Source organism: Eleutherodactylus coqui, chromosome 10 (assembly GCF_035609145.1).
Source record: "Eleutherodactylus coqui strain aEleCoq1 chromosome 10, aEleCoq1.hap1, whole genome shotgun sequence".
Lineage (NCBI taxonomy): Eukaryota > Metazoa > Chordata > Amphibia > Anura > Eleutherodactylidae > Eleutherodactylus > Eleutherodactylus coqui.
The window spans coordinates 9,725,021-9,740,094 of NC_089846.1; the positions used below are offsets into that span (position 1 = coordinate 9,725,021).

At 46.6% G+C, this 15,074-nt stretch overlaps 1 protein-coding gene across 2 annotated transcripts in view; it reads left to right on the forward strand.

Annotated features, from left to right (window-relative positions):
• FIBCD1 (fibrinogen C domain containing 1) overlaps positions 1–11,549 on the forward strand; it is a 53,473-nt gene extending 41,924 nt beyond the window's left edge. For both annotated transcript variants that reach the window (XM_066579733.1, XM_066579734.1), the window contains 5 exons: positions 92–236; positions 964–1,100; positions 6,405–6,501; positions 9,364–9,543; positions 9,625–11,549. In XM_066579733.1, coding sequence (XP_066435830.1) covers positions 92–236; positions 964–1,100; positions 6,405–6,501; positions 9,364–9,543; positions 9,625–9,884 — 819 coding nt within the window. In that variant the 3' untranslated portion in view covers positions 9,885–11,549. The remainder of the gene's footprint in view (positions 1–91; positions 237–963; positions 1,101–6,404; positions 6,502–9,363; positions 9,544–9,624) is intronic.
• The last annotated feature ends 3,525 nt before the right edge of the window (positions 11,550–15,074 follow it).

Here is a 15,074-nt window from a genome sequence, read left to right on the forward strand (position 1 = left end):
AAGCAGAGATTTTATCATTGACAACTCGATAATTATAGAAAGATTGCAAAGTTACTCTCGCTGTCAAGTCTCCTCTGTTCCCACCATTCAGCTTCTGTCTGACGGTCACAGTCACGTGGCTCAGCTGGTCAGTTCCGTAAGCGAAGTCCTGGACTCGGTCCATGGAAGATCCCGTGGAAAGGGTGATCTCATACGGACGCCAGCGAAGAGCTCCAGACCCCGCGGCTGCACCAACGGTAAGACCCTCATCCTTGGTAATCTACTGCCTCCATAGGCAAGGACCTATAGCGGTGTTCATCCTGGTGTATGAAAAGAACTCTAGAACTACGGTACAAACTGACACAAAACACATAATAAAATGTGTACACTGGGAGAACGGATGCGATTCAGATTTATATGGGATTCAGGGTGAAAATGGGGAAGTTTAATATGGCATGACTCTGGTGGAGTCAAGATACAATAATACCGCATGACTCTTCTGCGCAACTAAGTAACGCCATCTTATTTTTTATTGAATTTTGTAAATTGCGATTTGCCTTATCGTATATATTGTAAATTATGGGATGCGGCTCTTTTCAGTACGGGTATGCAAGATGCCGTCCGGGGATACAAAATTGCGCAACAGCATATGCAGCGTTCCTTTGCCCCTTTCATTGCCCCGTAAATACAAACGGTCGGATCCTTTCCAGGATCGTCTTCTAGATGAGAGCACAGCTTCCCTTCCCCTTCCTGATTTTCTGAGTGTAAAACCAGAAAACTGCGACTCCGGGTAGTTCTGCCATCTTGACAGCATCATAAATCTTGGCGGTGGAGTCTTCCGCAGCGATGTAGCAATTTCAAGGGAATTTTTTTATGAGTTAATCTGCGCATTTGACCGGGAAAAGAATTATCCAGCGCCGTGACTCCGAGATGATGAAATCACTTTCTGCCTGGCACCGTATAACACCACCACTTTATCCGCAGGTTCCAAACCGCGCGACTGTTATGACATCTTTATGAGCGGGCAGCAGGAGGACGGCGTCTATTCCGTGTTCCCCATTCACTATCCTACCGGATTCCAGGTCTACTGTGACATGACGACGGACGGCGGAGGCTGGACGGTGAGTCTCAAACGTTTCTTTTTTTTAAGGGTGAGATTCCTCATCCTTCTACTCCAGTCACATCCAAAGCTGCAAACAAAATGCTGATTTAGGCCGGAGTCACACAGGCGGCGGATTCTGGCTGTGAGCCCAGTCGGTGACCCTGCATACGGCACTTTATTGTATTGCCCAAGGCTCACAGGCAGTCATGCGCAGTACAGTTTTTACTAAATAGAGCATGCTGTGATTTTTCTTCCGCTCACGAAATTCGCAATTCGTATCGCAAGTGAAGGAAAATTCAAAACTGCATGTCTTTTAATGCCCGCGTTTTACTACAGAACTACAATTCTAATCCGGTCATGTGAGACCAGCCTTACTCCAGTCATAGCTAGAGCTGCATTCATATTGCTTCTAGCTTCTGCATCCATACCCAAGCTGCTGGAGTAAATGTCTGCCAGCAGACGTTGACAGGGGTAACTGGCAGAATTTCAAAGGCAGTTTAACGTCATACATGTACATTAAGCAGATTATACTTTTCTTGTGGGTACCTCAAAGCTGAACCAAGGGGGCGCAATTTCACCAATATATAAGGAATCAGAGGATATGACATAATCCGTGCTCTCACGACGACTCCTAAGACCCAAGAGTCTTCCTGCTTCTAAACTACAAGGGTTATAAAAAGTGTTATGTAACCCTATAACTTAATTAATTGCTGAGAGGGTCCTCATGGGAGGGGCAAATATAACAAGCTATTTTCTAGCCTCCTGATTGGCTGCCAGCTTTACTGGGATAACCTGTAGACACAAACATACAGGGGCCAGCAGGTCTGTCCAGTTCATGCGATGATATGATTATGATGTGGGCTCCACCTCTGAGTAGATATGCTCCACCCCAGAGAATCTCTGTTGGTGCTTATAAAGATAATCAATAGTTAAATCTCCTATTTCTCTCACTATGGCCGATACCCTGTGATACACACAACATGGAGCCTGAACCTTATTATAGTACAGAAGATGATTACAGCTCTCTCCATCTCAATACTTTCCTGTTTAGTCTTCGCCCTCGCTGAACACACTGCCAAGCACTCTGGCCACTGCTAGGAGGGGGTTTATACTTGGGGCCAGACCAATACCATAGCAGTCAGCAGTAGTGGGTCAGTAGTGGGCCATCTATATATGCTCAGCTGCATTGCATTGCAGGAGATGTTGTGATTCTGCACAGTAGAATGGCTTGTCTCATACAGCAAAATCCACCAGGAACTGTGCCTGTCAGCAGAATGCTGTTGGATTCCAAGCACCAGGCAGAATTCTAAATGCTGCTTTAGATGTGGCTAGAGTAGAAGCCATGATGTAACTCCTGAACAATATAATGAAGCTGGAGCAAAGTCAATGCAGAGTTTCTCAACTTTAAGGGAAAGTTTAACCTCAATCCCTTTAGCTGTAAGGTAAGTGCTGGAAAGGGCCCCAGGGGCCCTAATATGACTTTGTAAAATCCCTTACAAACCACCGAAATTTAGGATCTAAGTACAGGATGGCGATATATTATCTTCTGTACACCTGGACTTATGGGGAAAGGGGATTTTGTTGCTTTTCAGCATAGGAGGGGATAACGCTCCTGCAACAATAGAGCCGGGTCCATGACCGCTGTCAGCTAAGGAGCGGATTAATATTTCAGCGCCTCGGTCCACGAACCATCTTATTTCGCTTTAGGGTAGAATTCATATTTAATGATGAGTACACAAACAAGTGTGACCCTGCGCCACCCCCTCGTCCGCCGCGACTGATCACATCAACCATCAACCTGAGTCAGATCCCCTCTGGCCGTCACCTCCTATGTCAGATCTCGCTGCCGCCTTCTTTCATCTCCTTCTTCATCACCTCCACTCTTGGTGTGCTACAGCAGAGATAACAGTAGTTCCTGGGGGCTCCTATAGGGGGAGTGGGGGCATCAAGATTGAGGGATATACATAAGACCTATGATGTCATCAGGCTCCACCAACCAATACCTTATAGTGAAATTCCTTTCATCCAGCACAAGGATCCGGAAATCTTGCTAATCAGACACAGGTCAAAAATAGTTCATTGCCAAATTAGTAGGAAGTTACCTGACAGTTTGATTCTGATCTGTGTGGGTGGCAGGGGTACAACTAAAGTCCTATGTGCTCTTCGGGGCAAATTTTGGACCTACCTCCCCTTCCCCCCCCCCCCCAAAAGAAAAATTGTTGCTTGGACGCACGGGTCCCAGAGGTTTTGCCTCAGTCTCTTATTAAGATATATGCCTCCTCCCCAACATATATACACATAACACATCTAGTCTACTGACTTTATAAGTGATTACAGTGCAGTTACCTCCAGTGATCACAGGCGACTTCCTCAGTGGTACGCTATCCCTTTTCTTCTACACCCATCCAGACCGCCATGATGACTTCTTTCAGCCATGATTTGTCTCTGTAGAGATTCACACACAGTCGTCTTTGGGTCCTCGCTTTTCCAGCACATCCTCATCTCTACACAAATATACATTACATATATTTATATAAATATATACATTTTGCCCCCAATGCTGTAGTAATAATAAAGTGCCCCCACTATACAGAGACAGTTTATAGTATTAGTGCTCCCACATAGTAACATTGTTCCCATTGTGCCGCCATATAGTATTTGTGCCCCCATTGGACCCCATACAGTAATATTGCTTTCACACACAGTATTATTGCCCCCATATAGTAATAGTGCTAGCACCATTGTGCCCCCTTATAGTTTTAGTGCCTTCATTGTGCCCCCTACAATTATAGTATGTACGAATAGTGGCCCTACTATGCCCTCATATAGTAATAGTGTTTGCACCATTGCACCCCCTATAGTTTTAGTGCCTTCATTGTGCCCCCTATAGTGATAGTGCCCTTTACAATTATAGTATGTACCAATAGTGCCCCTATTATGCCCTCATATAGTAATAATGTTCCTGAGCATAGTTTAAAGTGTTTCTCCGCTGGAGGTCTCGGAGGGGCCCTTTCCTTCCCTAACAGGCTCATTCCGCCCCAGGGCCGAGCTGGTTACTAGTGGTCGGGGCAGAGTCGTTGGCACCGGCTGTACAGCTCTCCTAGCCTTCTGACACCTGCACCTTATACAGCCGCACAGCACGGAGCTACAGGGACACCATCAGTGATCTGGTTAAGATTATGTACATGTATTTACAGGTGTCCGAACAACCATAAATTCACCATTTCCAATAATCTGGGAGGGAATTCATCTACATTATGGGCCTCATTGATCAGCCTGTCTAACAGTAAAGTCTATCCTGGTCGCCCGTAGCAACCAGAGTACAGCTCCCATTCCTGAGGTAAAGTGAAAGCTGCGCTCTGATTGGTGGTTACTGTGAGACAGCTTTCATAGCGGAGGCCAAATTCAGGGAGGTTATATGTGGTGACCGGTGACATCATGGCTGGATATTATTAGTGACTAGCAGACCTGAAATATACAAAGTGGGCCACAAAAATGGGCCCCGCACCGCACTTGTATGAAGAAAAACTGTGTTGCCTATAGCAACCAATCACAGTGCAGCTTTCATTTTACCTCAGCAGTATAAGAAATGAAAGCTGAGCTGTGATTGGTTGCTATGGGCAACAAAAATTACAGGGGAAGTCGGTGAGTTTCTGATTCTTAATTCCCCCAGTGTTCGTCGCCGGGTGCTGAAGAACGCTCAGGCAAAATGTCACTCAAATCGGACCAGAACTGTGGATGTATAGACGACACAAACATATATATATATGAGAGCTTACAGGAGTCGGCTCCTCCCACCCTGTAACCATATCTGGCGCGGTCTTCGGTCCCTTTATGACCTGGATTGGACAGCGTAAACCCCATGGATTTGGGTTAATCAGACAAAAACTCGCGGCCCGTTCTATTGTGGTTGGCATCACGGACTGAAAGCGCCCATTAGAAGTCTATGGGAACGTGTAAAAACGCAGCAAGCACACGGTTGCATTCGCGTTTACTATATCTTCCCACTTTGCCAGGAGACAGTGGGTTAAAAAACTTGCGGCATCAATTGGGCCGTTGTCACACAAATCTCGCACAAATATGAACCCCATTTTTTTGAATTGGGTCACACACGAGCGATGTTTTCCCGCATGGCAACGCGAAGCGATGTGGGAAACAAATCGCGGCATGTCCCATCTCTGGGCGTGGTCTCGCATCGCATCTGCCATTGTTGTCAATAGGGTGGCATCGGCAGCATGGCATCACGCGCTAGCTGCGCACGGTGCAATGTAAAGTTTCACATTGAAAACAATGGGAGAAACTCTGCGGGATATTAAAACGCCTCGCATCCGCGGGAAAATCGCATGTTGGCGAGCGCGATATCACACTCGCATGTGTGAAATTAGCCTAACAGGTAAAAAAAAACGCATCCGCACCAAAACCACATTAAATACGCACATGCAGCGAAAACGCTGCGATTTTCACGCACCAGATTTGCAGACACCCGTGTAAATTAACCCTTAATGAATGGCGGTGTTTATTAAATGTCGCCCTTGCCCCTCCCCCGCCTCGTCCCCCTTGCCTTCTCCATTCCACGGCCTGAGCTGCCCTACTTCAGCCGCACAAGGTCGGATCAGATTAAGCAGGGCTTTCCTCTCGCCTCCTCCGTCCTGCAGACACCTGTGCGTTTGGATCCCTCCCCCACCTCCTACAAAGCCGCGACAATCTTCTGGGACACGAGCGCCGATGTCAGCTACATTAAAACTCCATAAACCTTTAACCCTTTCACCCACCCGAGATGTAATCTCCATTGTCCCCGACGCTAAACACAAAGCGCGGAGCAACATTCGATAAATCAAAGGAACGACCGTGTCCGCCGCCGCTGCCGCCAGATTATTTTCTCTGATAGATGGAAGAGTCTCTTTGCTTCGGGAAATCTTTGATACATAATTCCCTGCGCACCTTTTATAGATGGATCAGGCAGAGCGCGGCGCCCGCGAGAGGGGAGACAATGCATGACAAATACCGACCGCTTGTAATGGGCCGCCGAGAGGGCCGTCACATCGATCCTTCCGAGATCTTATTAAAGTCGCCTGGGGCCTCTGTCACAGTCCACGTGCGCTGCCAATAGATAACAGCTATTTTTCTGTGTTATCAGCCATTCTGCAGCATGCGGGGAAGTCCGACTTCCCATCCCCCTTCATCCAGTTTTTAATAAACCGATGACTAATCAATTCAGTGGAAACCCGTAAATCCAGAGAGGCGCGAGGTGCCCCGAGCCTCATTAGTGTCAGGGACTTCTGGTTGTACATCTCATTACATGTCAATCTCGCTCTTCTTCCAGGTGTTCCAGAGAAGGGAGGACGGATCCGTGAACTTCTTCCGTGGGTGGGAGCAGTACAGGGATGGATTCGGAAAGCTGACAGGGGAACATTGGCTGGGTAAGGTGCTGCGAATTCTTCATGGTGATGCATCACATCCAGCGCTCTAATATCATCATCAATTCTTAAAGGGCCGGTTACCGGAACATAGCTTATAATAGTGCAGGAGCGTAATAAGAGCAGTAGCAGTCACACAATAAAAAGAAGAAGGTTTCTGCATTTCCATTCATGAACTCTGCAGTCAGCCTCTCCCCAGCATGAAATGGCGTGCAGTCAGCCTCTCCCCAACATATTTGTGTGTAAAGCCCATTTACACGCTAATATGAGCATTACAAATTTGTTCAAAAGATAGGGAGAATGACAGTTTGAGGGATCATTTTGCATAAGCTGCTAATGGGCACTAATGCCTATTAGTAGCTTATTAGTTTTATTTGCATGTAAATGAGCCTCCCTGAGCTGTATGCAGAGAACAGCAGGTGGTCTGCTTTGTTCTGCAGTGGGACTGCAGCTGAATACAATGTTATCAGCACTCCCGCGGAGAATCACAGCGTGCAGTCCCTGCTATCAGCTCTCCATCCCAAGGATAGATTTTAAACTCAACTAAAAATCATCGTTGCGTGTAAATGGGTATTAGGACGGGGTTCACATGGGCGGATTTGCTGCTTTTTTTTCCAACCCTGAACTCCCGCCGATTTTCCGCATGTACCTTATGCGAGTGAAATCAGCGTCCAACTTCAGCAGGAGTCCCGCATTAATTAGCGCGTGTTTTATGCGTATTTTCCACACAGAATTTCCGTAGCAGAAAGGAGTGTTTATATCCGCAGCTGCTTGTATGTTTTTTCTTTTTTTTTTTTTTATTGCCGATCCGCAATGCTTTCCGCATCACAATGCCGACATGCAGAATCACCAGCAGATTTCACAACTTCTACTGAGGCCTATGGACCAAGAAACGCCGCCGAAATGTCACCAAAATTGACACACTGCAGATCATAAATCCGCACCGCCACAACATTTCCGCACTGCGAACTGGCGTAAATTTTCCGCTACGTGAGAACCACATTGCGCCAAACCTCATTGACTTGGCTTGCACTGCAAACTGCAGCGGATTTTCCGGATTCACATCCTGTAAAGTGCCAGACGGATGGAAAGCAAACAGACTCCGTTATAGTCAGCGGGGTCCGTTCAGCGCGGTCAGATCCGTCATATGACGGTTCCGTTTGGACCGTGGGTTCCATTTCTGAGCAGGGCAACGGAATCCATAGCGCTAGTGTGAGTCAGCCTGAGGCCTTATTCCCACGGATGTATGACGTTCTGCTCCATGTAAACAGGCACCGTATTTACTGCATGTGGAAGTGCGGTTTTGGCGTGTATGTGGGTTTTTTTATGTCTGTGTTGCATCTGCATTTTTCACGCAAAAGCATGCAAGAAGGCGCAGTCGATGTCACTTTATTGTTCCCCACTGTCACCTGGCAACGTGTAAAAAACGGCAGTGAATGCGCCCACGACTGTGTGTGCTGCTTTTTTTTACTCGACCCAGTAGACTTTAATGAGCGATTTCGGACCAAAACAGGACATGCTGCGATTTTTTTTTTTTAACGTGCATTAAAAACGTACAACTTAATACTGCAGCGCAAATCCGTGGTGATGTAGGCGGTCTGTATCATGAGAGTAAAAATTTAAGTCTATGGGTGTGCTTAAAAAAAAATGATTGCACTCATTTGATGTGATTGCGATCTGTTTTTATTGCACGTAACTGTGGTAATCTTCACATTTGCGTTAAAAAATGAAGCGTTATAGCAAGTGTAAAGGCACCCTTAAAAAAAAAAGGAACACAGAACCTTTCCTACAGCCTGACTGTCCCCAGTCAGAAATGGCTGATAACAGGGAGCAATAGACTGCATTATCCTGCCCTACAGTCACCCTCTCCCTGGCCTGAAATGGCTGATAACAAGAAGTAATAGATTGTATTCACCTGTCCTACAGTCAGCATCTACTCATATAGAAATGGCTGATAACAGGGAGCAATAGAATGTATTCTCCTGTCCTACATTCAACCTGTCCCCAATCTGAAATGGCTGATAACAGGGAACAGTGAATTGAATTCACCTGCACAAGAAATGGAGAGAAGGTCCATTTTGCAGGTTTAGTGCCCCTTTAACAAGCTCTGGGTGGTCCGATCACCATGCAGGGTACCCTCCCTTCACCCATCAATCTGTTCTCAGCCTTCTCCATCAGTAGTGACAGGAGACCAGCGGGTGTTTCAGGGCAGCGGCATCATTGGCCGCTGATCTGCGCGCTCAGGGATTTCTGTGCCAACCTCGCTGGACCCTTGGAAGGAATCTTAATTGAAATCAGTAAACGGGGGGATGGAGGCCGCAGACTGGGAGGGCACCTCAATTTGCATTCAGCATTCACCTGGCGTCCTCATTAAGATGGTGGAAATGGAGTCCGACCCCCGCGCTGGGACTTCTGTGCAGACAGCGACGGCAGCAGAATAAGAAAGTCTTACAAGAAGCCACAGAACTTCTTACAGTTACATAATATGTGCAGAGAAGAAAGTTCCAGAAGACGTTAGATGAGAAGACTTATGCTTATAATAGTCGTAAATCGAATGCCAGAATTTCAGTGTAGACTGACACACAGGTAGAGTAATAGAAATGGCAGTAGGGGGATGTCAATCTGTATAACACAACTAGAGGTCATTCAAGGTCTATGGAGAGGAAGATACAAGACAATGGGATTTGTGGTTTGAAGTTTCTTGACTTATGAATGTAATATCAGTACTTCAGTATAGACTGACACACAGGAAATGCCATAGAAAAGGGAGTGGAAGAATATAAAGCTGATCTACATGTCATTCAGGGTCTATGGACCGCATAATGTCATTTACCACCAACTAAAGCTTTGCTCCTTCCACTGTAGGCCTCCAACGACTGTACTTGTTGACCATGCAGACACATTACCAGCTCCGCATCGACTTATCAGACTTTGAGAACTCCACGGCTTACGCCCAGTATAACACATTTGGCGTGGGCCTGTACTCTGTGAACCCAGAAGACGATGGCTACCCGCTCACTGTGTCCGACTACTCCGGGACAGCAGGTAAGTCCACCATACATGGTCAGACCTCCACCATGGGACATTCCTGGTCTTCCATTGACTCAGTGCTCCTTGTCTCCTCAGGAGATTCCTTGGGCAAGCACACAGGGATGAAGTTCACCACCAAAGACTTGGACAATGACCACTCGGAAAACAACTGTGCAAGTTTTTATCATGGTGCCTGGTGGTACCGCAACTGCCACACATCCAACCTGAATGGGCAGTATCTTCGCGGGCACCACGCCTCCTATGCCGATGGTATCGAGTGGTCTTCTTGGACAGGCTGGCAGTATTCCCTCAAGTTCACAGAGATGAAGATCCGTCCCCACCGGGAAGATAAGTGATCGTCTCTTCTTTCTTGGACTTTTTGTTCTATTTTTTTATGGGGGGATTACGGACTTACCCATTTTTCTTTGGAGGGGGGACTTTTTTCGGCAGTTTGATGCCAATGCACTCAATCAGAGAGTTGTGGATGGAGTATCTCCTTGGCCAACTCTTTAGGAGCAGAAAAGATGGTGACCATACAATGAATGCTCTGCCAGGATGGACCTTCTTCGATGTTTCCTCACTGACTGTAGATGAGTTCATGGATTGATTGCGGTTGATTCTACCTGCGCACACAACTCTCCCCAACGTCCTAGGTGCAATGTTTTTTTTAATATTGTAAGTAGTCCGGATGACTCCTTGTGTGTGGCTGGCATCTCCTCCGATAGACAAGTCGTTGACTTTGTGGATCCTTCGATGAAAATCTCCTCTACCGTTGACCTTGGTGATACCTCCTGATACGTCCTACATCACAACTGCACTATGAATATTTAGTTACGTCGTCTTTGCCTCTGAAACTTGCACAAGATAAATTTTTTAACAGGGTCCAAGGAGCTACTTAACGCGGAACTGAAAACTGGGTTTGGTTGGGTAGAGAGCACAGGCGAGTAAGCCATCGAAAGTCAAGAAGTAGAGTTCAAAAATACTCAGTTCTTAAAGTTTTCCTAAAGGTTTACAAAGTTGACATTTTTTGTAACTTTTCAAAAACTTCCCCATCGTTGAGGGATCGGGCAGCTTCAAGTGGTGCTCAGTGATATAAGATGTGCCAGGTTATCCAGACCACAAAGAAAATTGAAATGGATTCTGTGTGTTGAGCTCTTGTCAAGACTTCGAGACCCGTCCATAATTGAAATGGATGAAAGGACTTCCAGAACCTGAGAGAGGCGCTAATCCTCATCCCCCCCCAGCTCTGGCTCGTTAACTGCTTTGACAAGACCCAGTCATTTCCCATATCCTCATCGAGTTTCTAGATATTTTTGTTTTTTCCGACTCTCTCTGTGGATGACATTGAGAAGTCAAGGTGGACAGCTGCTTAATGCAGAAGTTTATGATCAGCGCAAGCTCAATTACCAAAGACAAGATACAATTTGCATCGCAGCTTGCTAAACCTTCTCCGCGTTGTCCTCAATCGTCTTCATGTTCGTTCGCCGGATAATTAGTTGGTCATTTAGAGAAGAATAAAAAGAAAACAACACGAGCGCCTCAGCATCAGGTAGCTGCTTCTTTGGGAGAAAGCTGTTATTTTTTTGGGGACATCAATAAGCCCACGGGGGCTCGCTCACCTCCCGACCGCACAGCCGGAATCTCGGTAATGAATAGGATTCGTGCTGCCATTATTAGCTCCTTCAAGCAGTCAGTCTTCACGTTACCTGCTCCGTGGCAGCCGATATTGTAAACAAGTGTTTTGTAAATTAGAAGAACCCAGGCAGATATAACCCGGGACTTAATGGAGCGAAGCCTCATCTGGTTGGTTAAGCCCAAAGCGTTGCATTATCAGGCTCCTCATTAAAGACCCCATCCTGGCACCGGAGAATGTTCCCTCCCCCAATCTTGACAAGTAAAATAATTTGCATTTAATGTCTTGGTTAAATGAGCATGAAGACCGTTCTTAAGACGTACGAGGAGCCATAACTCAGCGTGAGCACCTGAGATGGAGTTAACTGCGGTCCCTGGCAATGAGGGACATGGGGGGGGGGCTTCATATGAATGAGGTCGGGGGGTTATATACAAGTATGGGAGGGGGCCATGTTTACAGCGCATGAAGGAAAATTAAGATGCAGATGGAAGGAGGGAGACAGATGGAGGAGAGAGACTCGCTGAAACAAACACTGAGCGAGACGTACCAAAAAAAGAGACGCGCAGATGGGAGGAGGATGAGAGTGATGATGAATCGGGTAAGAGATGGAGAGACACCAACTAAGAAAGCAGCATTGTCTCCGCCCTTCTTTACTCATCCTTCAAGATGTCGGAGGCTCCTAGGGCTAGGGCGCTGTTGGGGTAGGATGTTTTGCCCAACGATATCTAAACGATACACCAAAAGGGACTGAAGGTGTAAAAAGGTCCAGGTAGATCCCTGGAAGATAGTAGCAAGACCTAGGAAAGGAGACACAGATGGGGTAGAATTTGGGTTCTAAAAAAAAGATTTCTGTTTACAATGCAGCGCTACAAATCACAATGGGAATGCGAGAGGTGCGATGTTTCTTGTGAAGATCGGTTGTCAGACCCAAGTCTGGAGGCTCAGATGGAGAAGACTTGTGTTAATGCGGCACTAAAACAACTATTACTTGCAAAAATTTCACACTTTCGGCAGTTTGCAAAAAACAGTCGTACAAGAACAATTTTAATAGCTGAACACAACCAATATAACAAGCAAATGCTACACAAAATATCTCTTATACCAACTCCTGCGGTCTCAGAGTTATTCATCCCTTGAATAGAACCCTTCATAAGAGCACACATGTGCACATCATGTATCTCAAGTGCACCCAGTGTAACTAATCAAGGGCTTCATTATTACATCAGGTGCGCTTGAGATCAAATACATCACGTACCTGGACTGGTGAGCGCTTTTCGGACTGTGATGTTTGATTGCAAGTTAGAAATATGACTAAAGGCCCGTTTACACACAACAATTAGCACTCAAAAGTTGTTCAAGCGAGTGATAATCGTTGAGTGTGAAAGCGGAAAACCATTGCTCAATTGTTGTTCGCGGTTGTTTGAGCTAACTGAAAAGTCAGCTTATAAAAACCTTGCTGGCTTGTCGTTCCATGTGAATGCTTCAAGCCCAGCGCTTCCCATAGGAAGGAGGAATGAGCGAGAAGCAGACGAGAAGCCAGCGAGTGACCGACAAGTCTTTCTGTTTGAATGCTCTGCACGAGCGCCGACGACCTTAGCGGTGATGTCAGCCCTTGTACAGACATCTAAACAACTATCAGGCCCGTGTAAGGTTGAATACACACGGGCGGATTTAAATTGCGGAATCCGGAGTGGGCGACTGCTCATAGCATGCTATGCAAAATGGATTCTTCATGCACATGAGCGGAATCCAAATGCGGTTTCCGCTCGCGAATGAAAAATCGCAGCATGCTCCATTTTCCTGCAGTGTCCGCACGGACGGCTTCTATTGAAGTCTACAGAAGCTGTTCGACCCGCAACCCGTCCACAATTGACATTTCAGATGGGCCGCAGACTCCGTGGGAAAAGCAGGAGGAGCCATGTGGATCATCCACAGTACAGATGAAGGTCAAGAAAGCAGGTATGCATGGAATCCGCCTCGCCTAAAAAGGCCTAGAGTCAAGAGAGCAGTGCAAGAAGTTATGAGAACTGATCATTGTCTTGTACAAACAAGGGAAAGGACACAAAAACATACGAAAGGTGCTGAATGTCCCTAGAGATCTAGCTGGAAGTCGTTCCCAAGGTTAATGTTACCAGAAGACTGGCTGCACTACCTGGACGTGGCAGAACGAGAGTCATCACCGACTACCAGCGGATTCCTGGGGAGGAAACCCTCCCGTCACTGCAAAATCTGGTGGCAGCAGCACTGAGGTTTCTGCTTGCTCAGTAAGGCGCCTACTAAATGCTGAAGGTCTTCATGCCCGAACTCCAAGACGTTCACCTCTACTGATCCAAAAGACAAGAAAAGTCGCTCCAATATAGTCAAAACCAGATTAATACCCACAGAAGTTTGGGGATTCTGTTCTGTGGAGCGATGCAACTGGAACTTTTGAGGACTATGCATCGGTGTAATGTCTGGAGGAGGAAGACGCTGACAACATCCCCATCTACAGTGAGGCATGGCGGTGGCTCGGGGACGCTCTGGGGCTGCTTTGCTTCCTCTGGAAACCTGCAACGTGCAGAAGATAAGATGGATTCAATCAGGTGTCAGGAAATCCTAGGGGAAAACGTCATGCCTTCTGTGAGGAGGCTGAACCTCAGACGTCACTGGGCCTTCCAATAGGACAACCATCCCAAGCAGACATCAAAGTCCACCAAGGCTTCAGAAGTAGTCCTGGAAGATTCTGGAGTGGTCATCACAGTCACTTGACTTGAACTCCATAGAAAATCTCTGGTGACGTGAAGTCAGCGGCTGCAGCGCACAAATCCTGGAATATTAGAGACCTGGAGGCCGTTGTCCATGAGGAACGGGCAAGGATTCCCAGGAACGCTGTCAGAAGCTGCTGCCTGGCTGTACATCACGTCTGCAGCCGGTCATAACAGCATAAGGGGCTCTACTAAATACTAAAGACGCCTGTCGTGGGGAGGGGGTGTAATCCTGAGGCTGCAGGAGATGGTAAGAGCGGCATTTTGTGATGAATTTGGAGAAACCGCTTGTTATATCAGTTGTGTTGAGCCCTTTAAATAGTTTTTTTTATTGTTTCCTGTAAACAGCTGAAAGTGTGTAAATTGACAAATAAACCAAATTAGTAAAGGAGGGGGGGATCATTTTGATTGCAACTATAGTTGTCAGCCAAAGCCTGGAGATGCAGATGGAGCTGGATGTAGTCTCTAAAAACTAAAGACGTGTGTTTACAATGCAGCAGTGAAATGGCCCTCGGCTCAGGCAGGTGACTGGGAAAGATAGTGGCGATCCCAGGGATGGAGGTGCAGATGGAGTAGAATTTGGTGCCCAAAGAAATTGACTAATTTCTGTTTACGGCATGCAACAAACTAATTAGGATTACTATGAGGGCTCGGGGAGGTGCAGTGAGGTGTGGGAGATAAACACGGCGGAAGAGATGCGAAATGTGACAAGCGATTTCTGTTTCTGATGTTTTTTTTATTGACACAGTTTCAGTGTTTTGAGGATTTCTCAAATTAGATGAAATGAAAATGATTTTTGTGCAAATTAAAGGTATGTTGACAGAAAAACAATGAACATTCGAGGTCTTTTGTTCCATGTGGTTCTGTGGGAAAAGGGTGTACTTCTGCCCAGTGTTTGCAGTGCTGAGCAGCTCCGCGGGGGCGGTACTACAGAGTGACTGACAGCTCTGCCCTTAGGCCACCGTCCTGCTGGGAGGTCTTTGCACTCGGCCACCAGTGCTGTAACAGATGATCCCATACAAGGTGAATTAGAAGACTCCACAGTCTACATACACGTTTATTCCTATGCAGACCTTACAGGATACATCTCAAGAACGTGTTCAATGTGTGCACCGCCAACATCAACATATAGGCCAATTCACTCTTCCCAGTCTGCAACACACTATTTG